Source organism: Ranitomeya variabilis, chromosome 1 (genome assembly GCF_051348905.1).
Source record: "Ranitomeya variabilis isolate aRanVar5 chromosome 1, aRanVar5.hap1, whole genome shotgun sequence".
Taxonomy (NCBI): Eukaryota; Metazoa; Chordata; class Amphibia; order Anura; family Dendrobatidae; genus Ranitomeya; species Ranitomeya variabilis.
Window position 1 is genome coordinate 819,810,528 of NC_135232.1, and position 25,065 is coordinate 819,835,592.

Consider the following 25,065-nt stretch of genomic DNA (forward strand, 5'->3'; position numbering starts at 1 on the left):
AGGTTGTAGGCTTGGTAAACTTCTCCATTTTCCTGCAGCACCACCGCAGTGGAAGGGATAAATAGTTTCACTTGTCCATCGTGTAATTCAGGATCCGCTGCTCAAGCTGTTTTAAGCTGATCGATGGAGGTGACTGGACCCAGAACCCCACTGATCCACATACTGATCACCTACCCTAAGGATAGGTCATCAGTGGTTAACGTAGACAATCCCTTTTAAGTAATACATTGACTCATCAGAGTCAGTGAGCAGTCTGTAGAATGGATTGACCTATCAAGTTCTCAAGACAATCAGCCATTTTTTTTCCCCAAAATGTGGTAAACTAATGCAGATTCCAAAAAAAACGATTGCCCAAAAAGAGAAGTTAGAAATACCGAGCCCAGCTTTTTACTAAACCAGATGTTTTATTAATAGCTATTACTTTTATTACTTATGTTATAACGGTCATTTTTGGAACGAGAATTTTATAGCTGGATCAGTTATTTTATACATACACGTTGTTTTCTTTTTCTTAACAAACAACATTCTAGAGGCATGTGCAATTCTGTCTGAGCTTGTTGTCTTCGCACCTCTTCAGTGGCACTTTTCTCCATAGTACAGAATATTCAGTCACGGTCAGAACTTGAGTATGATGTGCAAATATCATCTGATGAATACAGTGGAGAAACATTACAAAACGTAAATGTTCTGATAGCACATAAGATCATTGGAGGAGTTATGACCGTGATTATGTTATGGCCCCCCGAAACCAAAAGGCTGGCACAAGTGGCTATGGGTCACCCGGATATACATGTGTAAATAAAGAAAGAAGAAGCTATACAGTTATTGGTTGTGTCTTTTTTTTTCTTTTGAGATCAGCTCATGTTTGGTACACTCAATAAAAGTACTTCTTGACATATCATAGTTTTTCTTCCCTTCTGCTATATATATACATAAATGGGTCTTTAATTTCATTCAACATGGTTTCATCCAAAATCTTGTTTCACAGTAACGTGTTCTGAAATACAAACAGACAGTTTTTATTAAATCGTGACCACATTAAATAGATATAGCAAAACTACATGTTTTGTAAGAGCTACTCGGTAACACTGGTAGCATTGTAGTCCCAGACAAGCTGCCAAAAACAGCCAAATTGCAGCCAGGATTCACGTGCGTCCCCCATGACTTGCCTTGAAATCTACAGTTTTAAAGTTCTGTCGTAAAATACGGATACACATTGCAATACGAATGGAAATCGGACGAGTTTTCATAGGCTTGTCTGACTTTAATAATATGGGTGCAATGCTGATGTGATCACTATAGCAAGTAACCACTGCAGCCAATCACTGGGCTAAGCAATCTGTCTATGACTACATCGACATGACCAGTAAACCCAGTGATTGTATGGGGCAGTGACTTGCTACAGACCTAATATCATCGCTTCTGCAATGTTAACAAAACCCATCCAGGGCTAAGTAAGGACCTTTTTGTTATTTTAACAGTATCTTTCTATTATTCCTAAGACTATTAAGATGGAATCTCCCTAAAATCATGGTTTTACTACAGAGAAACTTGCTTCATTATCAAAAAGGGGTTTTCCCATTAGGCTAGGTTCGCATGTGCTGTTAAAAAAAAAAAAAAACTGTCCAATTTTCATCTAGAAAAAAAATAGATGATTTTCATCTAATTTCATCTTTGTGCAATCTGTTTATATACATCAGCAGTAATTAAAATTTACAAGACCAAATACAATTTCCTATGTTTAAGAGAATCTGTCAGCAGAATTTCACCCTCAAAGCTATTTAAATGTGCAAGTGCTCTTTGAAAGACTAATCCAGCAATACCGTTACATGGCCATTCTGACTCTACGTTACTGCAAAATCAGCTTTAAGATTGATATGGAAATGAGGCTGAAGAGCTATTTGCTGATCTGAAGCCTCTGTCACTCCAGCTCTATTCCCTGCCCAGCGCCGCTGCCTCCTGCTTAACCTGCAGCCTCTATGCTGAGTGGCTATAGGCAAAGGAGGTGCCAGTCAAGCAGGAGGAGGTGGTGCTGGACACAGAATAGAGCTGAGTGACAGAGGCTTCAGATCTACCTACCATAGTCCTTTAGCCTTATTTGCATTTAAATTTAAACACTGATTTCTCAGTAATGGAGGAATCAATGTACTGGACATGTAGAGGTGTTGCTGGATTTTTTTAAAAGAAAGATATGTAGTTTTTTGGGGGAATACTACTGTCAGATTCCTTTTGAAGCGCTGCAATGTATCCATAAAATTCAGAAAAGTATATGGTTGATGTGTATGGAATCCGATTTTTTTTTTTTTTTTTTTTTTTAGTCCAACTATAGATTTGAAAAGGCTCATCCAACATAAAGAAAAATGCTGTGATTTTTTTTTTCATGCACAGCCTAGTTGAATAACATTGGTCCATCTGATGTCCGTTTTTTCTTGGGCCAAAAATGCAGTAGTGTGAACTTGTCCTAAGTAAGTTGTACTATAGTGTTTGCTATTTCTCACAGTTAGGGAGGTTGAATCACGGACAATGAAAAAAAGAAGGGGCACAGTACCAAAGCCATGTGTGCACGGGTACTGGAGAGCTTCTTTCTTTTGAAAAAGAAATATACACAAGATATATGAAAACATATATGTATCCATTGTTACTGTCTCAAAGGTTATAAAAAGAATGACTAGAATGTTGTTCAGTTTACGGTTTAAGACCCGTATTATGGGGATTTCTCAGTTCAGATCACTGATCTACCTCTGTTGCACACATTCATTAGACAGAAAAAAAAGTTAGGGAAATTTCAGGTTGCAAGTCTTAATTCAATATATACCATATATATTATTTGTTGTCTATTTTTATTTTTTTGAAAAAAAATGTGTGTGTATATAAAATACTAGCTGTACTACCCGGCTTCGCCCGGGGTAATAACTGCTGTTAGCAAAATAGAATGTGTTAACAAAAATTTATTCTGCACAAAAAAAACACAAAACAAATAGATAGAAATGTAATTATTAAAAGGCAAAAACTAAGCTAATAGAAGCATTTTACAACATATATTTCAACACCAGAGATATTCCACACAGATTTAACTAAATTGGCCAAGTAATGTGAAGTAATCTTCTACTACTTATTCGAGAGCCTTTTGATAAACGACATTCTTAGTTTTTCCTTCAGGTGCAAAGACAAACAGATTTTTGGCTGTTCCAACTCTTGAACAGGCCACATAAAGTTGACCATGAGAAAAGCATGGATATTGTAAATCTAAGCTAGCTGAAGAGCCCGGCGTTGCCTGGGCATAGTAAATATCTGTGGTTAGTTATAGCACCTCACTTCTCTTATTTTCCCATCATGCCTCTCATTTTCCCCATCACATCTTTCATTTTCCCCCTCACATCTCTCATTTTCCCCCTCACACCTCTCATTTTCCCCCTCATTCCTCTTATTTTCCCCCTCACTCCTCTCATTCCCCCCTAACACTTGTCATTTCGACCTCACATCTGTCATTTTCCGATCACTCCACTCTTTTCCCTCACTCCTCTCATTTTGCACTCACACCTTTTCATTTTCACCTCACACCTCTCATTTTCACCTCAGTATATACATGTTTGTCATCTCCCTTATATATAGTTTACACCTGTATGTCATCTCCTGTATATAGTATATACCTGTATGTCATCTCCCCTGTATATAGTATATACCTGCTGTGTGTCATCTCCCCTGTATATAGTATATACCTGTATGTCATCTCCTCCTATATATAGTATATACCTGTATGTAATCTCCTCCTGTATATAGTATATACCTGTGTGTCATCTCACCTATATATAGTATATATCTGTGTGTCATCTCCTCCTGTATATAGTATATACCTGTATGTCATCTCCTCCTATACATAGCATATACCTGTATGTCATCTCCTCCTGTATATACTATATACCTGTAGGTAATCTGCTCCTGTATATAGTATATACCTGTGTGTCATCTCCTTCTGTATATAGTATATACCTGTATGTCATCTCCTGCTGTATGTAGTATGTACCTGTATGTCATCTCCTCTATATAGTATATACCTGTGTGTCATCTCTCCTGTATATAGTATATATCTGTGTGCCATCTCCTCCTGCATATAGTATATACCTGTGTCATCTCCCTTTGAAAATAGTATATACCTGTGTGTCATCTCCTCCTGTATATAGTATATATCTGTATGTCATCTCCTCCTGTATTAGACCTCGTTCACACGTTATTTTGTCAGTATTTTTACCTCAGTATTTGTAAGCTAAATTGGCAGCCTGATAAATCCCCAGCCAACAGTAAGCCCACCCCCTGGCAGTATATATTAGCTCACACATACACATAATAGACTGGTCATGTGACTGACAGCTGCCGGATTCCTATATGGTACATTTGTTGCTCTTGTAGTTTGTCAGCTTATTAATCAGATTTTTATTTTTGAAGGATAATACCAGACTTGTGTGTGTTTTAGGGCGAGTTTCGTGTGTCAAGTTGTGTGTGTTGAGTTGCGTGTGGCGACATGCATGTAGCGACTTTTGTGAGATGAGTTTTGTGTGGCGACATGCGTGTAGCAACTTTTTGTGTGTCGAGTTGCATGTGACAGGTTAGTGTAGCAAGTTGTGTGCAGCAAGTTTTGCGCATGGCGAGTTTTGCGCGTGGCAAGTTTTATGTGTGGTGCCTTTTGAGTATGTGCAAGTTTTGTGTGAGGCAACTTTTGTATGTGTTGCAACTTTCGTGCATGTGGCAATTTTTCCGCGTGTGCAAGTTTTGCGTGTGGCGAGTTTTCCATGAGGTGAGTTTTGCACGTGTGGCGAGTTTTGCATGTGGAGAGTTTTGCGCGTGGCGCGTTTTGAGCGGCGACTTTTGTGTGGCGAGGTTGGTGTATGTGTTGTGAAATGTGCGCTGAGGGTGGTATATATGTTCGAGCACGTGGTAGTGTGTGGCGCATTTTGTGTGTGTTCATATCCCCGTGGTGGTGTGGTGATTATCCCATGTCGGGGCCCCACCTTAGCAACTGTACAGTATATACTCTTTGGCGCCATCGCTCTCATTCTTTAAGTCCCCCTTGTTCACATCTGGCAGCTGTTAATTTGCCTCCAACACTTTTCCTTTCATTTTTTCCCCATTATGTAGATAGGGGCAAAATTGTTTGGTGAATTGGAGAGCGCGGGGTTAAAATTTCACCTCACAATATAGCCTATGACGCTCTCGGGGTCCAGACGTGTGACTGTGCAAAATTTTGTGGCTGTAGCTGCGACGGTTCAAATGCCAATCCCGGACATACATACACGCATACACACATACATACACACATTCAGCTTTATATAATATATATATATATATATATATATATATATATATATATATATATATCTCAAAAAAATAAAGGGAACGCTTAAGTTTGATTAACTTTGAGTTATATTCTGTTCTGTTAAATCAAACTGTCCACTTAGGAAGCAACACTGTTTGACAATCAATTTCTCAATTTCACATGCTGTTGTGTAAATGGAAAAGACAACAGATGGAAATTGTCATCATCAAGACACACTCGATAAAGGAGTGGTTCTGCAGGTGGGGACCACATACCAAATCTCAGTACCAATGCTTTCTGGCTGATGTTTTGGTCACTTTTGAATGTTGGTTGTGCTTTCACACTTGTGGTCGCATGAGACGGACTCTACAACCCACACAAGTGGCTCAGGTAGTGCAGCTCATTCAGGATGGCACATCAATGCGAGCTGTGGCAAGAAGGTTTGCTGTGTCTGTCAGCGTAGTGTCCAGAGGCTGGAGACACTACCAGGAGACAGGCCAGTACACCAGGAGACATAAAAGGAGCCCTAGGAGGCAACAGCCGAGCAGCAGGACCGCTACCTCAGCCTTTGAGCTTTGAGAAACAGGAGGAGCACTGCTAGAGCCCAGCAAAATGACCTCCAGGGGGCCACAAATGTGCATGTGTCTGCACAAACGGTTAGAAGGATGGTCTGAGTGCCCGACGTCCACAGATGGGCGTTGTGCTCACAGCCCAACATCGTGCAGGACGCTTGGCATTTGCCACAGAACACCAGGATTGGCAAATTCATCACTGGCACCCTGTGCACTTCACAGATGAAAGCAGATTCACACTGAGCACATGTATCAGACGTGACAGACTCTGGAGATGCCGTGGAAAGCGATCTGCTGCTGCAACATCCTTCAGCATGACCGGTTTGGCAGTGGGTCAGTAATGGTGTGGGGTGGCATTTCTTTGGAGGGCCGCACAGCCCTCGATGTGCTCACCAGATTTAGCCTGACTGCCATTAGGTACTGAGATGAGATCCTCAGACCCCTTGTGAGACCATATGCTGGTGCAGTTGGCCCTGGGTTTCACCTAATGCAGGACAATGCCAGACTTCATGTGGCTGGAGTGTGTCAGCAGTTCCTGCAACATGAAGGCATTGAAGCTATGGACTGGCCCGCTTGTTCCTCAGACCTGAATCAGATTGAACACATCTGGGACATCATGTCCAGCACCATCCACCAACGTCACGTTGCACCGCAGACTGTCCAGGATTGGCGGATGCTTTAGTCCAGGTCTGGGAGGAGATCCCTCAGGAGACCATCCACCAACTCATCAGGAGCATGCCCAGGCATTGTAGGGAGATCATACAGGCATGTGGAGGCCACACACACTACTTAGCATAATTTCCCTGTCTTGAGGCATTTCCACTGAAGTTGGATCAACCTGTAACTTCATTTTCCACTTTGATTTTGAGCATCATTCCAACTCCAGACCTCCGTGGGATATTAGATGTGATTTACGTTGATAATTTTTAGGTTTCATTGTTCTCAACACATTCCGCTATGCAATGAATAAAGATTTACAACTGGAATATTTCATTCAGTGATATCTAGGACGTGGGATTTTAGTGTTCCCTCTATTTTTTTGAGCAGTGTGTGTGTGTGTGTATATATATATATATATATATATATATATATATATATATATATATATATATATATATATATATAATGTGTGTACATACATACAAGTTATTTTCCGAACAAATGGATAATGTGACTCTTGAAATTCATCACAATTAATGGATACATAGAAGAACCGGTGGTACATAAGAAATCAATTCTCTAGTCACCAATGCAATATTCTCAGCAACAAATCTTTGGTGGTAACATTACAAGACTGACAATATATTGTAAAGTATCCTAACGTTTTTTATTTAACCATTTCTGGAAAAATATCCCAAAATCATCCCAATTCACCAAAGCAATTTTGACAGAATTCTGTCAAAATTTGCTTGAAAAAATGTGCTCTTTTTGACATGTTCTACCGTATATGGGTGGGTCTGGGCCGGACAGGGACGAGGCAGGTATGTGAGGTCACAACTTGTTTAATTAATGGACTGGAGAAGATTTGTGGCGTGGCACACAGAGGCGCACATCATTCTTCAGACACTCCCCATTAATAAGGAGGGAAGCACCTCTTCATGTACCAGTATCTTCTGACACCCCCCATGTCTCGTCATCAAGACCAGAGAGAACATTACTGGCAAGGCTGTTATGATCCTTAGTGGTTGAGAATCACAAATTACTCCAGCAAGGTGACTAAACATAGGACAAGCTCTAGGGAGGTGGAAAACTGGACTGACCGCAAAACTGAACCTATCCAACCACACTGGAGGCAGCCGGTGAACGTGTCTAAAATCCTAGACGTCTCGAGCCAGCCTGAGGAACTAACAACCCCTAGAGAGAAAGAAAGACCTCTCTTGCCTCCAGAGAAATAATCCCCAAAAGATATAGAAGCCCCCAACAGATAATAACGGTGAGGTAAGAGGAAGGCACATACACAGGGGTGAAAGCAGATTCAGCAAAAGAGGCCCACTAATTCTAGATAGCAGAAAATAGAAAAGGGGTCTATGCGGTCAGTAAAAAACCCTTACAAAATATCCACACTGAGATTTCAAGAACCCCCACACCAACTAACGGTGTGAGGGGAGAAACTCAGTCCCCTAGAGCAACCAGCAAGTAAGAAATCACATTTTAACAAGCTGGACAAAAAACATGATGAACGCTGATAATCAGAAACTGAACAAACAAAAACTTAGCTTGTCTTGGAGAGACTGGGAGCAAGGTAGTCACCAGGAATCTGAAGAGCACTGAATACATTGATAACAGGCAAGGAACTGAGTATCCAGGTGAGCTAAATAGGAAACCAACCAAGGATAACGAACCAGGTGATGAAGCCAACCTGCAGAAAGACAACACTACACAGTACCGCTTGTGACTACTAGAGGGAGCCCAAAAAATAGAGTTCACAACACAAGGCCTTAATGTAGATTTTTAAGACATTCTTGGATTGTCTGACTGTAGTTTTCTTCAGCGTGGCCTTACAAGTACATGGCTTTAATTTACTGACAATTCTTCCATTCTAAAGGTCACGTGAGATTTGCAGAATTATATTTTATCATAGTATTATTTGACTTCTATGATTATAGTTAGCTAACAACAAAAACACTATTCTCTCTTCATAGGCCAAGGTTAAAATTAAGTAGTTGGCAGAAATGCCAACACAAACAGGAAACAAAATGTGATGTGAGAGCCCGTTTTGTTGCACTCTTGGCATGAAATTTCTTGAACACCGCACCCTTTATTGCCATTGCAAGCAGCTTACAAAACCACTTCTCAGCTAGTTTACCTTGATAGTGGAATGTCATTTATCCTGTATAACCCCCTTTTCACCCGCATGAACATCGGGTTTACATAGTGATTTTTTATTTTTTTAAGCAAAACGTATACATTTCCCTGAAGGTTTATATGCATTTTTACTACTGTACAATACAAAAAAATACAAGAGCTATTCACCACACTGATATGAGATTGTGCCATAACAGTAAGAAGTGACAAAAAGAAGAAAAATGTATAAAAGCATATCTTTATTACATATGTATGTAAGAAAAAAAAATTAAATATAAAAAGACAGGGGAAGGAAAATTACCTCCAAACAAGATGGGGAAGAGACAGCAAGATTTCCAAATGCCTGCACTGAAACAGTGGTATTTGGAGGGAAAACTATTGCAAATCACCAAAGTTGGGAGGGCTTATAGCTGTAGGAGCTAAACTTTAGGTAATACCTTTTATACTTTAATACCTAAGTTTGGAATGTTTTTTTGACCGTGCTTGTCGTATGGAGACTCTTGGGGTATGTGTCCATGTTCAGGATTGCATCAGAATTTGGTCAGGATTTTTCATCAGTATTTGTAAGCCAAAACCAGGAGTGGAACAATTAGAGGAAAAGTATAATAGAAACATATGCACAACTTCTGCATTTATCACCCACTCCTGGTTTTGGCTTACAAATACTGATGAAAAATCCTGACCAAATCCTGATGCAATCCTGAATGTGGACACATACCCTTGAAAGGAAATGGCAATAGGCAACAGGGCTGCCGGGCCCGGGCCTTCACCTGTCCATGCATCCTTCTTTATTTTGCATACCTTTTTCTTATATCTACAATATTTTTGAGACGTTTATTTGGATTTAGAGTGCTTAGCTCCTACAGCTATAAGCCCTCTCAACTTTGGATATTTGCAATCCTTTTCCCTCCAAATACCACTGTTTCAGTGCAGGCATTTGGAAATCTTGCTGTCTCTTCCCCCATCTTGTTGGGAGGTAATTTTCCTTCCCCTGTCTGTCTGTTTTTTCTTTTGGTCACTTCTTACTGTTATGGCACAATCTCATATCAGTGTGGTGAATAGCTATTATATTGAAGTGCATTCAGCCTACTTTATTAAGACTATGGGAATCAGAAAATAAAAAAATACAAGAGGGCAGATAGAAGAGAAGGCTTAGATAAAAAAAAAAAAGTCTAAAGTAGCTACACAAGGAAATGCTGCTACCATACCAAAAAATAATGTCTGATGTCCGCTTGTCTGTCCTTGTAGAATTCCTGTAGTACAAACATCCTTATCGTGTCTGCCGGGTACACATGAATTGGCCAATTTGTGCGCTAAGTATTCTAAATTTTTCCTATTTTCTAAAGCAGTAGTGCAATTCCTATTTCATATATTTCATGCTTTCATGCTATAGCGCTACACAGTGCTACTTTATTTGTTGGGATTTTCATGTAGTACAAAGAACATGAGCACACTGTCACGATTCCACTATATTCCCAGCATGAGTGGGCGGTCACATGACCACATGTATGCGATTTGCAGATGCAAATAGTCACAAGTTGGTAATTGCCAGTCACAGGCCTCCTTCACAAGACTGTGTTTCTAGTGTGTCATCTCTTTTTCTTTATGGATCCCACACGTACCTATTATAACCTATGGGGCTGCTCACATGTCCGTGTTTTCACAGGTCTGTTTTTTTTTTTTCCAGCAGCACTGATGACAAGGGCCAATAAAAGTCAATGAGTCTGTGAAAAACACATAGAGAACACGCATGGCATTTACGTGCTATCCGTGAGAAGTCTGTGTTTAAGGTATAGGAGAAGCTATGAAATTTATTTATTTATCCATACTGGAAAAAAACTGATGACCACACTGATGGGAAACATGGAAACATGGATGACACACTGATGGTAAACACGGACACACGGATGACACACTGATGGTAAACACGGACACATGATACACTGATGGTAAATACGGACACACGGATGACACACTGATGGTAAACACGGACACACGGATGACACAGTGATGGTAAACACAGACACGGATGACACACTGATGGTAAACACGGACACATGATACACTGATGGTAAACACGGACACACGGATGACACACTGATGGTAAACACGGACACATGGATGACACACTGATGGTAAACACGGACACATGGATGACACACTGATGGTAAACACAGACACACGGATGACACACTGATGGTAAACACAGACACACGGATGACACACTGATGGTAAACACGGACACACGGATGACACACTGATGGTAAACACGGACACACGGATGACACAGTGATGGTAAACACAGACACGGATGACACACTGATGGTAAACACGGACACATGACACACTGATGGTAAATACGGACACACGGATGACACAGTGATGGTAAACACGGACACGGATGACACACTGATGGTAAACACAGACACACGGATGACACACTGATGGTAAACACGGACACACGGATGACACACTGATGGTAAACACAGACAAACGGATGACACACTGATGGTAAACACGGACACATGATACACTGATGGTAAATACGGACACACGGATGACACAGTGATGGTAAACACAGACACGGATGACACACTGATGGTAAACACGGACACATGATACACTGATGGTAAATACGGACACACGGATGACACACTGATGGTAAACACGGACACACGGATGACACACTGATGGTAAACACGGACACACGGATGACACACTGATGGTAAACACGGACACACGGATGACACACTGATGGTAAACACGGACACAAGGATGACACACTGATGATAAACACAGACACACAGATGACACACTGGTAAACATGGATACACGAATGACAAACTGATAGTAAACATTGAAACACGGATCACACATTGTTTGTAAAAACAGACACACGGATGACACACTGATGGTAAACACGGACACATGGATGACACCGTGATGGTAAACACAGACACATGGATGAAACACTGATGGTAAACATGGACATACGGATGATAAACTGATGGTAAACCCGGATACACGGATGACACACTGATGGTAAACACAGACACACGGATGACACACTGATGGTAAACACGGACATACGGATGATAAACTGATGGTAAACACGGACACACGGATGATAAACTGATGGTAAACCCAGACACAAGGATGACACACTGATGATAGTAGACACAGATGACACACTGATAGGTAAACACGGGCACATGGATGACACACTGATAGTAAACACGGACATACGGAAGATAAACTGATGGTAAACACTGACATATGGATGACACACTGATAGGTAAATACGGACACACGGATGACACACTGATAGTAAACACGGACATACGGAAGATAAACTGATGGTAAACCCAGACACAAGAATGACACACTGATGATGGTAGACACGGATGACACACTGATGGTAAACCCGGACACACAGATGACACACTGATGGTAAACACTGACATATGGATGACACACTGATAGGTAAATACGGACGCACAGATGATAAAAACGGCCACATGAACCACACATTGATGACACCCTGATGGAAAACACTGATGACCCCATTACCGTTTTTTTACCAACGTGTATTATACAAACGTGTCAGAGGCCACGTAGTGTAACTGGAGAAGTTTGTCCACAGCCCGGAAAAGCCCTTTACAAGTCCCAGATCATAGACTTTACCAATGTAATTGTGAAACATACATTTAAGAAATATCAAAGAATTATTATGAATACATTTAGTTTATCTCCAGTTCCATATTAAAAGTAATGTATTGCAGAGACTCCCTTGTAAGTGACAGTAGCACAGACACCTAGGCTGCATGCCTTAAAGGATGACTGAAATGGTTACTTACTCTGAGTTTGTTTGTAGTAAATCTACTAGGGATTTGGTGTAAAATTGCATGAATTGTAATCTAGATCACATTCCTTCAGATGTACTTACCAGATGGACATGCTTCTTGATAGTCTGACATTATTTTGGAAATACTGATGACAAAAGTGAAAATGAATGAAAATTAATAATTACTGGTAGTAAACAATACTGTTCTTAGGTTGAACTATTTAACATCTACTATACATACAAGAAAATAACTGGTGTAAAGTGTTGGATGTTGCAGAAAGGTGATGAATCATGGAAATAGTAGGGAAAAAAAGGGCACATAGTAAGTATCTAGTTGACATGGTTCCAAAATTCTAGGGGGCTCACCATCCAGAATAGCTAAGTGTCAACTGAACTAAACTTAAAGCGTATCAGTTCTCTGACAGAAAACCTGTAGAAGAACATAATCTTGGTGCTCACATCTGCCACAAATTAAAGTGGCTTTTTGATGTATAAACCGGTCTAATATGCCCCAATTATCATGGTCTGCAACCTGACATCCAGCCATTTTGATTCTTTATGTTCCTCTTCTTCAGCTTTTTGGCAGAACTATAGATTCTATAGCTGCCCTGTCCGCAATTCCATTCATGTGTGCATTGCCCCCTGTCATGCTTGTCTAATCTGAAAGCTTGTCTGTTAAGACATTTTGAAGTTTCACTGACAGGAGAGCAGGAGCACATTGACAAAGATCTGCTTGCATTTTTTTTAGGCAGACGGGAGATCAAGTTGCCTGAGCATATAGTGACCATTTAAATATTAGTTCTGCAATTTCTGAAAATTGGGCCCACTGCTGTAATAATTGCATTAGTTTATATGCTTGTGTGGCCAGGATTGGCACCGCCACTATGTTTAGCATTGCTCAAGGAGCACCCAGGTTTTCACCACTTAACTGCTATATGGGGATTTGGCCTTCACTACAGAGGACTCCAGGTTGCTTCTGCAGCGTAGCTTCTGACCGGTGGAGTGAGCAGAGAGAAAAACTAAACAAGTTAGAGTTAGAACCATGGAAGAAATAAGTATGACAGAGTTGGATCAAAAAATGTAGTAACGCATAGACAGGTAATAGTTAATGATGAGCTAGTATACTCGTTGCTCGGGTTTTCCCAAGCATGCTCGGGTGGTCTCCGAGTATTTGTGACTGCTCGGAGATTTAGTTTTCATCGCCTCAGCTGCATGATTTACATCTGTTAGCCAGCATATGTACATGTGGGGGTTGCCTGGTTGCTAGGGAATCCCCACATGAAATCAAGCTGTCTAATAGCCGCAAATCATGCAGCTGCGGCAAGGAAAGCTAAATCTCCGAGCAGTCACAAATACTCAGAGACCACCCGAGCAACGAGTATACTCGCTCATCACTAGTAATAGCGAAGGTGGTCAGACATAATATGGTAGCAAAGAGTAATCATGCAGTGCAAGGGCAAACTAGATAGGATATATAAGGGTTAATCATGAGAATGCTCAGAAAGAAACCAGGTTTAAATACAATATAGTGATTCAAAGAGCACAGAAGCACTCCCTCCACATGTAAAAGGTGGCACTGTTAGATAGGTTTAGGGAATGCGTCCTGATTGACCGCTGAACAAGCCTTGCTATTGGTGCAGTCACTCCTGATTGGCCACTAGTGCTGACAGTAATACTAGTTAGTTGACTGAGTTAATTACACATGCACAACACAATAACTCGGACCGGCAGAGATTAAATGTGCACTGGGTCATAGGCAAGTGAAAAAATAACTGAATTTGTAATCTAAATATGAGCCTGTTTAGAAGCAGTGTACAATGGACACTTAATCCAATATCAAGAGGATTGAGTGGCATTTCAACCTAAATTACCCTAACTAATTAGCTGTTAAGCTGGAGCAGGGTCGGACTGGCCCAGTGTAAAACCGGAGGATTCTCAGGTGTGCCCAGGCACTAACACCTGCTGGCATACGAGGCCTGCAGCTGCCTAGCTCCCCTGCTGCTCCAGGGGCTCTCACCCAGTGGTGTGTCGCTAATAGCACCACACCATGCAGCTGCTATGGGGCCCGTGAGTCAGGGGGGCCTGCCCGCTACAAGCAGAGCAGCAGCAGGTGACAAGAGGCAGAAGCCAGCTGCTGCAGCTAAAGCCTGTCACCGCTACTAAAGAGAAATGAATATTCACTCTTCTCCACGCCCCCAGAGGAGTGGAGAGGAGTGAATATTCATTTCTAACACTGCCCGCTATCATGGCAGGCAGACCAGGGCCCCAGCCCATGCAGCGGCTATGGGGCCTATGAATCAGGGGGGTCTGGCGCCAATGCTGCCCCCCCAGTGCGCGCTGCATTCAACTGTATCGGCATCTATGAAAGCAATAATGGAGGAGAGAGCGTCACTTACAACCAGGCACAAAATTTATCTCTGATGTTATGGATAAACACAGACTATCTCATATGCCTCCTGAGGAACTTTATCATGGGAGGGAAACAAATCAAGAAATACAGATAAGTTTATCAGTATTGACTGAGTTTTATTTATATCTTTGTTGACCTACTTTGGGCATGGTGCAATAACTGTTACCCTCAGTATATGGTTTCAGCGTATTTTCTCTGTTGAGGCATGTTGCAGTTGTGTATCATGGGTTCCATTTTCTATGGGCATGCTGTTACAGGTTTGAACTATGCTGGGCATGCTGTCTCAGACATGATTTTTGTTGGGGTGTCTTTAATTTAAGGTTTATTTAACATCCAGCGATATATCACTGGGGCCTAGAACCCAGCTTGAAAGGATGTGTTTGCACCGTTGTAATTACAGAGACATTATTATCACTGGAACACTTTATATCAATTGGTGGTGATATTTTGCCTTGGTATATTCACATCATTTTGAGTTTGTTGTACCATGATCATTTCTGGTTGATCAAAAAATCAGGGTTTTCATGACTGTATATTTGATTTTTTTAAGACGTATGTCAAGCAGTTCCAACAAGGGACAATATATCACATTTGCCCCGTATCCCGTCTCACTAGTAGTGCCGTGTCTGGATATTTCAAGGCCGAAAAGACTGGAGGGTGAGTGAGGGAAAGTCCAAGTTGAGCGGGGGTGCAATTTGCATATTACATAGGGCACCAACCTGCGCAGCAAGGAAGGGACTTGTCTAGGGATTTTTGAGGGCGAGCAATAGTCAATTACCACAATTGCCCTATTAACCCCTTGAGATCATCAGATCATTTAGAGTTGTGTTTTCTTTGTACTTGGCAGTGCATTTTGTTGGTGGCTGACACTGTCAATTTTCTCGGTAATCGGCCCTCTTTAGTTCCTTATTTTGTTGGACTGCCCCTTTAACTGGTTTGTAGATCTCCTAGTTGATCTTAGCTGCCTTATTGTAGTGATTTGTTTTGAGATTGGGTTCAACACAACAGGTTGTTAAGGGACTTCTAGGGCTATCAGGGTGAGCCGCGGGGGCGCCATATTGCATTCAAGAGGGTGCCAACCTCCACTGGTAGGTACGGATAAATAGGGGTGACTAGGGTCAAATATACACTCCTACAGCTCATCCCAAGTCACTGTCTCGTTGCTCACAAGTAGGTTAACATGTGAGTGGCCTGGTGGCATTTTTATACATTTTTTGCTTGTTTTTTGATTGTATTCATTAATAAAGTTCTAACATTTTAATGGTATTAGTTTTTTTGTGCACACTTGTCTAGACTAAACCCGTCAACCAAAAAATATATTTTTTTTATTGTACTTTTATTACAGGAGATCGAGGGTTCCTGTGGAATTAGGCGAGGTCGTAAGTATGGTTTAATTTAGATTATTAAAGGAGTCTGTGTCACTTTTTCAATTAAAGGATTAGGATTAATGTATTAGTATTATAGACACCTCTCCATTACTAAGTTGTGGGCTTGATGTCACCTGACAATACAAAGGTGACATCAACCCCACAAATATGAACCCCACTTGCCACTGCTTCAGGGCAAGTGGGAAGAGCCGAGCAAAGTGCCAGAATTGGCGTATCTAATAGATGTGCCTTTTCTGGGCAGCTGCGGGCTGATATTTTTAGGCTGGGGGGCCAATATCCATGGCCCCTTACTGGCTTGAGAAAACCAGCCCCCAGCTGTGAGCTTTAGCAATGCTGGTTGTCAAAAATGGAGGGGACCTCATGCCATTTAAATAAAAATAAGGCATGGGGATCCTTATATTCTTGATAACCAACCTTGCTGAAGCTGACAGCTGAGGATTGCAGCCCCCAGCTGTAAGTTTTGCCTGGCTGGTTATAGAAAATATGGGGGAACCCATGCTGGGTTTTTCATTCATTTAGTTATATGGCAGGCAGTGGGTGAGGAATACCCCCATCATCTGCTCCTGCTGAGACTTAGCGGCAGCAGGTGTAGTTTGATGGGAGTAATAGTCCAAAAAGCCCCATCTGCTATTGTTCTGACTTGAATATAACTCGCATCATTCTCCTCTGCTTGCGCCGATCACTGGCAGAGCAGGGGAGAATGGTGAGAGCCGTCTTAAGCACCTGGAACCAGGCAACAGTGCTTATTGTAGCACTTCTTCCCCGTCGTTGATGTGTTTCACACTCCGTGTGCACGCGTGTGGGACATTTTGCTGCCTGTGCTGAGGGTAACAAACAGACATGTCTACGTGTGGGGCACACCGACACATGGTCTGTGGAAACACACTGACATGTGCACAGACCCATTAATTTGAACTATCCTAAATGTCTGGTGCGAAATAGACGGGGAAATCCTAAAGCGAGTTTGGCTGGCCAGTCAGGAAGCTGCGGTACCGAAGACGACAGTACGACCCTGCGACATTCCTGGAGGAGTGAGGGACAGCACAGTAAAAGGAAAGGTTATACTTTGTGAATAATCTTGTGCTATCTCTGTGACTAAACTGGACAAGAACCGAGTAAGGTTGGTTTGTTACATAGTTACATAGTTATTAAGGTTGAAGGAAGACTTTAAGTCCATCTAGTTCAACCCATAGCCTAACCTAACATGCCCTAACATGTTGATCCAGAGGAAGGCAAAACAAAAACCATGTGGCAAAGAGTAAGCTCCACATTGGGGAAAAAAATTCCTTCCCGACTCCACATACGGCAATCAGACTAGTTCCCTGGATCAACGCTTTATCAAGGAATCTAGTGTATATACCCTGTGACATTATACTTTTCCAGAAAGCTATCCAGTCCCCTCTTAAATTTAAGTAATGAATCACTCACTACAACATCATACGGCAGAGAGTTCCATAGTCTCACTGCTCTTACAGTAAAGAATCTGCGTCTGTTATTATGCTTAAACCTTCTTTCCTCCAGACGTAGAGGATGCCCCCTTGTCCCTGTCTCAGGTCTATGATTAAAAAGATCATCAGAAAGGTCTTTGTACTGTCCCCTCATATATTTATACATTAAAATAAGATCACCCCTTAGTCTTCGTTTTTCCAAACTAAATAGCCCCAAGTGTAATAATCTATCTTGGTATTGCAGACCCCTCAGTCCTCTAATAACCTTGGTCGCTCTTCTCTGCACCCGCTCTAGTTCAGCTATGTCTTTCTTATACACCGGAGACCAGAACTGTGCACAGTATTCTAAGTGTGGTCGCACTAGTGACTTGTATAGAGGTAAAATTATGTTCTCCTCATGAGCATCTATGCCTCTTTTAATACATCCCATTATTTTATTTGCCTTTGTAGCAGCTGCCTGACACTGGCCACTGAATATGAGTTTGTCATCCACCCATACACCCAGGTCTTTTTCATTGACGGTTTTACCCAGAGTTTTAGAATTAAGCACATAGTTATACATCTTATTACTTCTACCCAAGTGCATGACCTTACCTTTATCCCCATTAAAGCTCATTTGCCATTTATCAGCCCAAGCTTCTAGTTTACATAAATCATCCTGTAATATAAAATTGTCCTCCCCTGTATTGATTACCCTGCAGAGTTTAGTGTCATCTGCAAATATTGAAATTCTACTCTGAATGTCCCCTACAAGGTCATTAATAAATATGTTAGAAAGAAGAGGGCCCAATACTGACCCCTGTGGTACCCCACTGCTAACCGCGACCCAGTCTGAGTGTGCTCCATTAATAACCACCCTTTGTTTCCTATCCCTGAGCCAGCTCTCAACCCACTTACACATATTTTCCCCTATCCCCATTATTCCCATTTTATGTATCAACCTTTTGTGTGGCACCGTATTAAAAGCTTTTGAACAGTCCATATACACTACATCCACTGGGTTCCCTTGGTCCAGTCCGGAACTTACCTCTTCATAGAAGCTGATCAAATTAGTCTGACATGAACGGTCCCTAGTAAACCCGTGCTGATACTGGGTCATGAGGTTATTCCTCTTCAGATACTCGAGTATAGCATCCCTTATAATGCCCTCCAGGATTTTACCCACAGTAGAGGTTAAGCTTACTGGCCTTACTGGTTCAGTTTTTGTCCCCTTTTTGAATATTGGCACCACATTTGCTATACTCCAGTCCTGTGGTACAGACCCTGTTATTATGGACTCTTTAAGTTCCTGCAGTACTCGGGGGTGTACCCCATCCGGGCCCGGAGATTTGTCAATTTTAGTGATTTTTAGACGCCGCTGTACTTCCTGCTGGGTTAAGCAGGTGACACTTAATGGGGAATTTTTGTTATCAGTGATCATATTGTCTGCCATGGGATTTTCTTTTGTAAATACTGATGGAAAAAAGTAATTTAGCATATTGGCTTTTTCCTCATCCTCATCCACCATTTCACAAAGACTATTTTTAAGGGGGCCAACACTATCATTTTTAGTTTCTTACTATTTATGTAGTTAAATAATATTTTGGGATTATTTTTACTCTCTCTGGCAATGATTCTCTCTGTCTCAATCTTTGCTGCCTTGATTTGCTTTTTACAGAATTTATTTAATTTTCTGTATTTATTTAATGACTCATCGCTACCTACTTCCTTTAATTCTCTAAATGCTTTCTTTTTGTCACTTATTGCGCCCCTTACAGCTCTATTTAGCCATATTGGTTTCTTCCTATTTCTAGTATGTTTTGTTGTGAAATTGGATTTTGGGCTCCCCCGGTGGCCACTGGTGGAATTGAACTTGTGTGCATCATCCCCTCTGTTCACCTGTTCCCATCAGGATGTGGGAGTCGCTATTTAACCTTGCTCCTCTGTCACTTCCATGCCGGTCAACATTGTAATCAGAAGCCTTTCTGTGCATGTTCCTGCTACCAGACAACTTCCAGCTAAGTCGGACTTTTGTCCTTGTTTGTTTTTTTGCATTTTGTTCCAGTTCACAGCTGCAGTTTCGTTTCTGTGTCTGGAAAGCTCTTGTGATCTGAAATTGCCACTCTGATGTTATGAGTTAATACTAGAGTCTTAAAGTAATTTCAGGATGGTGCATTGATAGGGTTTTCAGCTGACCATGAAAGTACCCTTTCTGTCTTCCTGCTATCTAGTAAGCGGACCTCGATTTTGCTAAACCTATTTTCATACTACGTTTGTCATTTTCATCTTAAATCACCGCCAATATATGTGGGGGCCTCTGTCTGCCTTTCGGGGAAATTTCTCTAGAGGTGAGCCAGGACTATATTTTCCTCTGCCAGGATTAGTTAGTCCTCCGGCCGGCGCTGGGCATCTAGGGATAAAACGCAGGCTACGCTACCCGGCTACTGTTAGTTGTGCGGCAGGTTTAGTTCATGGTCAGTTTAAGTTTCCATCCTTCCAAGAGCTAGTTCCTATGTATGCTGGGCTATGTTCTCTTGCCATTGAGAACCATAACAGTTTGACCGGCCCACAAAGGGTTAAATTAATTGGCAGAGAAAGGAGAGAAAAAAGAAGTCTGCTGAAAATTTTTTTTTTTTTTTTTTTTTTTTTCCCTTCAGTTCTGAGTGTGCTTTCAATTGAATCACTTGCAAGTCTGCCTATATTGCAGCCTTCCTCTCTCTCTCTCCTTCTAATCCTGGAATGGCTCTGTGTTCACCTGTTTAAAATGGATATTCAGAGTTTAGCTGCAGGTTTGAATAATCTCACCACGAAAGTTCAAAATTTACAAGATTTTGTTGTTCATGTTCCTATATCTGAACCTAGAATTCCTTTGCCTGAATTTTTCTCGGGGAATAGATCTTGCTTTCAAAATTTCAAAAATAATTGCAAGTTGTTTTTGTCCCTGAAATCTCGCTCTGCTGGAGATCCTGCTCAGCAGGTCAGGATTGTGATTTCCTTGCTCCGGGGCGACCCTCAAGTTTGGGCTTTTGCATTGGCTCCAGGGGATCCTGCGTTGTTCAATGTGGATGCGTTTTTTCTGGCCTTGGGGTTGCTTTATGAGGAACCTCATTTAGAGCTTCAGGCGGAAAAAGCCTTGATGTCCCTATCTCAGGGGCAAGATGAAGTTGAAATATACTGCCAAAAATTCCGTAAATGGTCTGTGCTTACTCAGTGGAATGAGTGCGCCCTGGCGGCGAATTTCAGAGAGGGTTTTTCAGGTTTTGCGGTCTAATTCCTTGTGTGTGAAGGGTTCTAAGTGCGTTTTTGGGGTTCAAAAGATTTCCTTCTTGGGATACATTTTTTCCCCCTCTTCCATCGAGATGGATCCTGTCAAGGTTCGGGCTATTTGTGATTGGACGCAGCCCTCTTCTCTTAAGAGTCTTCAGAAATTTTTGGGCTTTGCTAACTTTTATCGTCGATTTATTGCTGGTTTTTCTGATGTTGTTAAACCATTGACTGATTTGACTAAGAAGGGTGCTGATGTTGCTGATTGGTCCCCTGCTGCTGTGGAGGCCTTTCGGGAGCTTAAGCGCCGCTTTTCTTCCGCCCCTGTGTTGCGTCAGCCTGATGTTGCTCTTCCTTTTCAGGTTGAGGTCGACGCTTCTGAAATCGGAGCTGGGGCGGTTTTGTCGCAGAGAAGTTCCGACTGCTCCGTGATGAAACCTTGTGCTTTTTTTTCTCGTAAATTTTCGCCCGCCGAGCGGAATTATGATATTGGGAATCGGGAGCTTTTGGCCATGAAGTGGGCTTTTGAGGAGTGGCGTCATTGGCTTGAGGGGGCTAGACATCAGGTGGTGGTATTGACCGACCACAAAAATTTGATTTATCTTGAGTCCGCCAGACGCCTGAATCCTAGACAGGCGCGCTGGTCGTTGTTTTTCTCTCGGTTTAATTTTGTGGTGTCATACCTACCGGGTTCTAAGAATGTTAAGGCGGATGCCCTTTCTAGGAGTTTTGAGCCTGACTCCCCTGGTAATTCTGAACCTACAGGTATCCTTAAGGATGGAGTGATATTGTCTGCCGTTTCTCCAGACCTGCGGCGGGCCTTGCAGGATTTTCAGGCGGATAGACCTGATCGTTGCCCACCTGGTAGACTGTTTGTTCCTGATGATTGGACCAGTAAAGTCATTTCTGAGGTTCATTCTTCTGCGTTGGCAGGTCATCCTGGAATCTTTGGTACCAGGGATTTGGTGGCAAGGTCCTTCTGGTGGCCTTCCCTGTCACGAGATGTACGAGGCTTTGTGCAGTCTTGTGACGTTTGTGCTCGGGCCAAGCCTTGTTGTTCTCGGGCTAGTGGATTGTTGTTGCCCTTGCCTATCCCGAAGAGGCCTTGGACGCACATCTCGATGGATTTTATTTCGGATCTTCCTGTTTCTCAGAAGATGTCTGTCATCTGGGTGGTGTGTGACCGTTTCTCTAAGATGGTCCATTTGGTTCCCCTGCCTAAGTTGCCTTCTTCTTCCGAGTTGGTTCCTCTGTTTTTTCAAAATGTGGTTCGTTTGCATGGTATTCCGGAGAATATCGTTTCTGACAGAGGAACCCAATTCGTGTCTAGATTTTGGCGGGCATTCTGTGCTAGGATGGGCATAGATTTGTCTTTCTCGTCTGCTTTCCATCCTCAGACTAATGGCCAGACCGAGCGGACGAATCAGACTTTGGAGACATATTTTAGGTGTTTTGTGTCTGCAGATCAGGATGATTGGGTTGCTTTTTTGCCTTTAGCGGAGTTTGCCCTCAATAATCGGGCCAGCTCTGCCACCTTGGTGTCTCCTTTTTTCTGTAATTCGGGGTTTCATCCTCGATTTTCCTCCGGTCAGGTGGAATCTTCGGATTGTCCTGGAGTGGATGCTGTGGTGGAGAGGTTGCATCAGATTTGGGGGCAGGTGATGGACAATTTGAAGTTGTCCCAGGAGAAGACTCAGCTTTTTGCCAACCGCCGGCGTCGGGTTGGTCCTCGGCTTTGTGTCGGGGACTTGGTGTGGTTGTCTTCTCGTTTTGTCCCTATGAGGGTTTCTTCTCCTAAGTTTAAGCCTCGGTTCATCGGCCCGTACAAGATATTGGAGATTCTTAACCCTGTGTCCTTCCGTTTGGACCTCCCTGCATCTTTTTCTATTCATAATGTTTTTCATCGGTCATTGTTGCGCAGGTATGAGGTACCGGTTGTGCCTTCCGTTGAGCCTCCTGCTCCGGTGTTGGTTGAGGGCGAGTTGGAGTACGTTGTGGAAAAAATCTTGGACTCCCGTGTTTCCAGACGGAAACTCCAGTATCTGGTCAAATGGAAGGGATACGGTCAGGAGGATAATTCTTGGGTGACTGCCTCTGATGTTCATGCCTCCGATCTGGTCCGTGCCTTTCATAGGGCTCATCCTGATCGCCCTGGTGGTTCTGGTGAGGGTTCGGTGCCCCCTCCTTGAGGGGGGGGTACTGTTGTGAAATTGGATTTTGGGCTCCCCCGGTGGCCACTGGTGGAATTGAACTTGTGTGCATCATCCCCTCTGTTCACCTGTTCCCATCAGGATGTGGGAGTCGCTATTTAACCTTGCTCCTCTGTCACTTCCATGCCGGTCAACATTGTAATCAGAAGCCTTTCTGTGCATGTTCCTGCTACCAGACAACTTCCAGCTAAGTCGGACTTTTGTCCTTGTTTGTTTTTTTGCATTTTGTTCCAGTTCACAGCTGCAGTTTCGTTTCTGTGTCTGGAAAGCTCTTGTGATCTGAAATTGCCACTCTGATGTTATGAGTTAATACTAGAGTCTTAAAGTAATTTCAGGATGGTGCATTGATAGGGTTTTCAGCTGACCATGAAAGTACCCTTTCTGTCTTCCTGCTATCTAGTAAGCGGACCTCTATTTTGCTAAACCTATTTTCATACTACGTTTGTCATTTTCATCTTAAATCACCGCCAATATATGTGGGGGCCTCTGTCTGCCTTTCGGGGAAATTTCTCTAGAGGTGAGCCAGGACTATATTTTCCTCTGCCAGGATTAGTTAGTCCTCCGGCCGGCGCTGGGCGTCTAGGGATAAAACGCAGGCTACGCTACCCGGCTACTGTTAGTTGTGCGGCAGGTTTAGTTCATGGTCAGTTTAAGTTTCCATCCTTCCAAGAGCTAGTTCCTATGTATGCTGGGCTATGTTCTCTTGCCATTGAGAACCATAACAATGTTTATTCCCATATGGTATATACTGTGCACAGGTCCTATCCAGGATGCTAATAAACGTCTCCCATTTTCTTTGTGTATTTTTATGTCTCAGGATAACGTCCCAGTTAATTGTACCAAGATCATCTCTCATCCGTTGGAAATTTGCCCTCCTGAAGTTTAGTGTCCTTGTAACCCCCCTACTACACATCTTATTAAAGGATACATGAAAACTTATTATTTTGTTATCTGTATTCCCCAAGTGACCCCCAACCCTTATATTTGATATGCGGTCTGACCTGTTGGTTAATATTAGGTCTAGCAGTGCCCCCCTTCTTGTTGGGTCCTGAACCAGTTGTGAAAGGTAATTGTCTCTCATTGTTGTCAAAAAACGATTACCTTTACTGGAACTGCAGGTTTCTGTTCCCCAATCTATTTCAGGGTAGTTGAAGTCCCCCGTAATAATGACTTCTCCTTGAGTCGCAGCTTCATCTATTTGCTTTACGAGGATATTCTCCATTGCTTCCATTATTTTTGGAGATTTATAACAAACCCCTATCAGAAATTTATAATTTTTTCCCCCTCCCCTTATCTCCACCCACAGGGCCTCTACACTTTCATTTAATTCACTTATATTATCATGCCGGATGGGTTTTAAGGATGATTTTATATACAGACACACCCCTCCCCCTCGCTTATCTGTACGGTCATTTCTGAAAAGGCTATAGCCCTGCAAGTTAACAGCCCAGTCATGGCTCTCATCCAGCCATGTTTCAGATATCCCCACCATGTCAAAATTATGCTCCAACAACATTAATTCTAATTCGTCCATTTTGTTGGCGAGGCTTCTGGCATTAGTATACATACACTTGATGTTCCTCTCTGTACCTCTATTCTTTCTTAAATTATTATCTGTTCTAACCCCACCCCCCATGCCACCGCCACCCCCAACTTCCTTATTTGTGCCAAGGTCTCTATCTGCACTATCTTCCCCTCAAATAAATTGAATACCCTCCCCCCAAACCCTAGTTTAAACACTCCTCCAACCTTCTAGTCATTTTCTCCCCAGCACAGCTGCACCTTCCCCATTGAGGTGCAGCCCGTCCCTAGCGTAGAGCCTGTAGCCAACTGA

At 42.4% G+C, this 25,065-nt stretch overlaps 1 protein-coding gene across 3 annotated transcripts in view; it reads right to left on the bottom strand.

The window, feature by feature from the left end:
- Positions 1–389: 389 nt before the first annotated feature.
- STAP1 (signal transducing adaptor family member 1) overlaps positions 390–25,065 on the bottom strand; it is a 175,871-nt gene continuing 151,195 nt past the window's right edge. The window contains exons 10-11 of one of the 3 annotated variants that reach the window (XM_077274989.1): positions 12,635–12,678; positions 390–997 (exon numbers count right to left, since the gene is read on the bottom strand). In XM_077274989.1, coding sequence (XP_077131104.1) covers positions 12,665–12,678 — 14 coding nt within the window. In that variant the 3' untranslated portion in view covers positions 390–997; positions 12,635–12,664. The remainder of the gene's footprint in view (positions 998–12,634; positions 12,679–25,065) is intronic. The other 2 variants (XM_077274993.1, XM_077274984.1) reach the window with 2 other exon arrangements.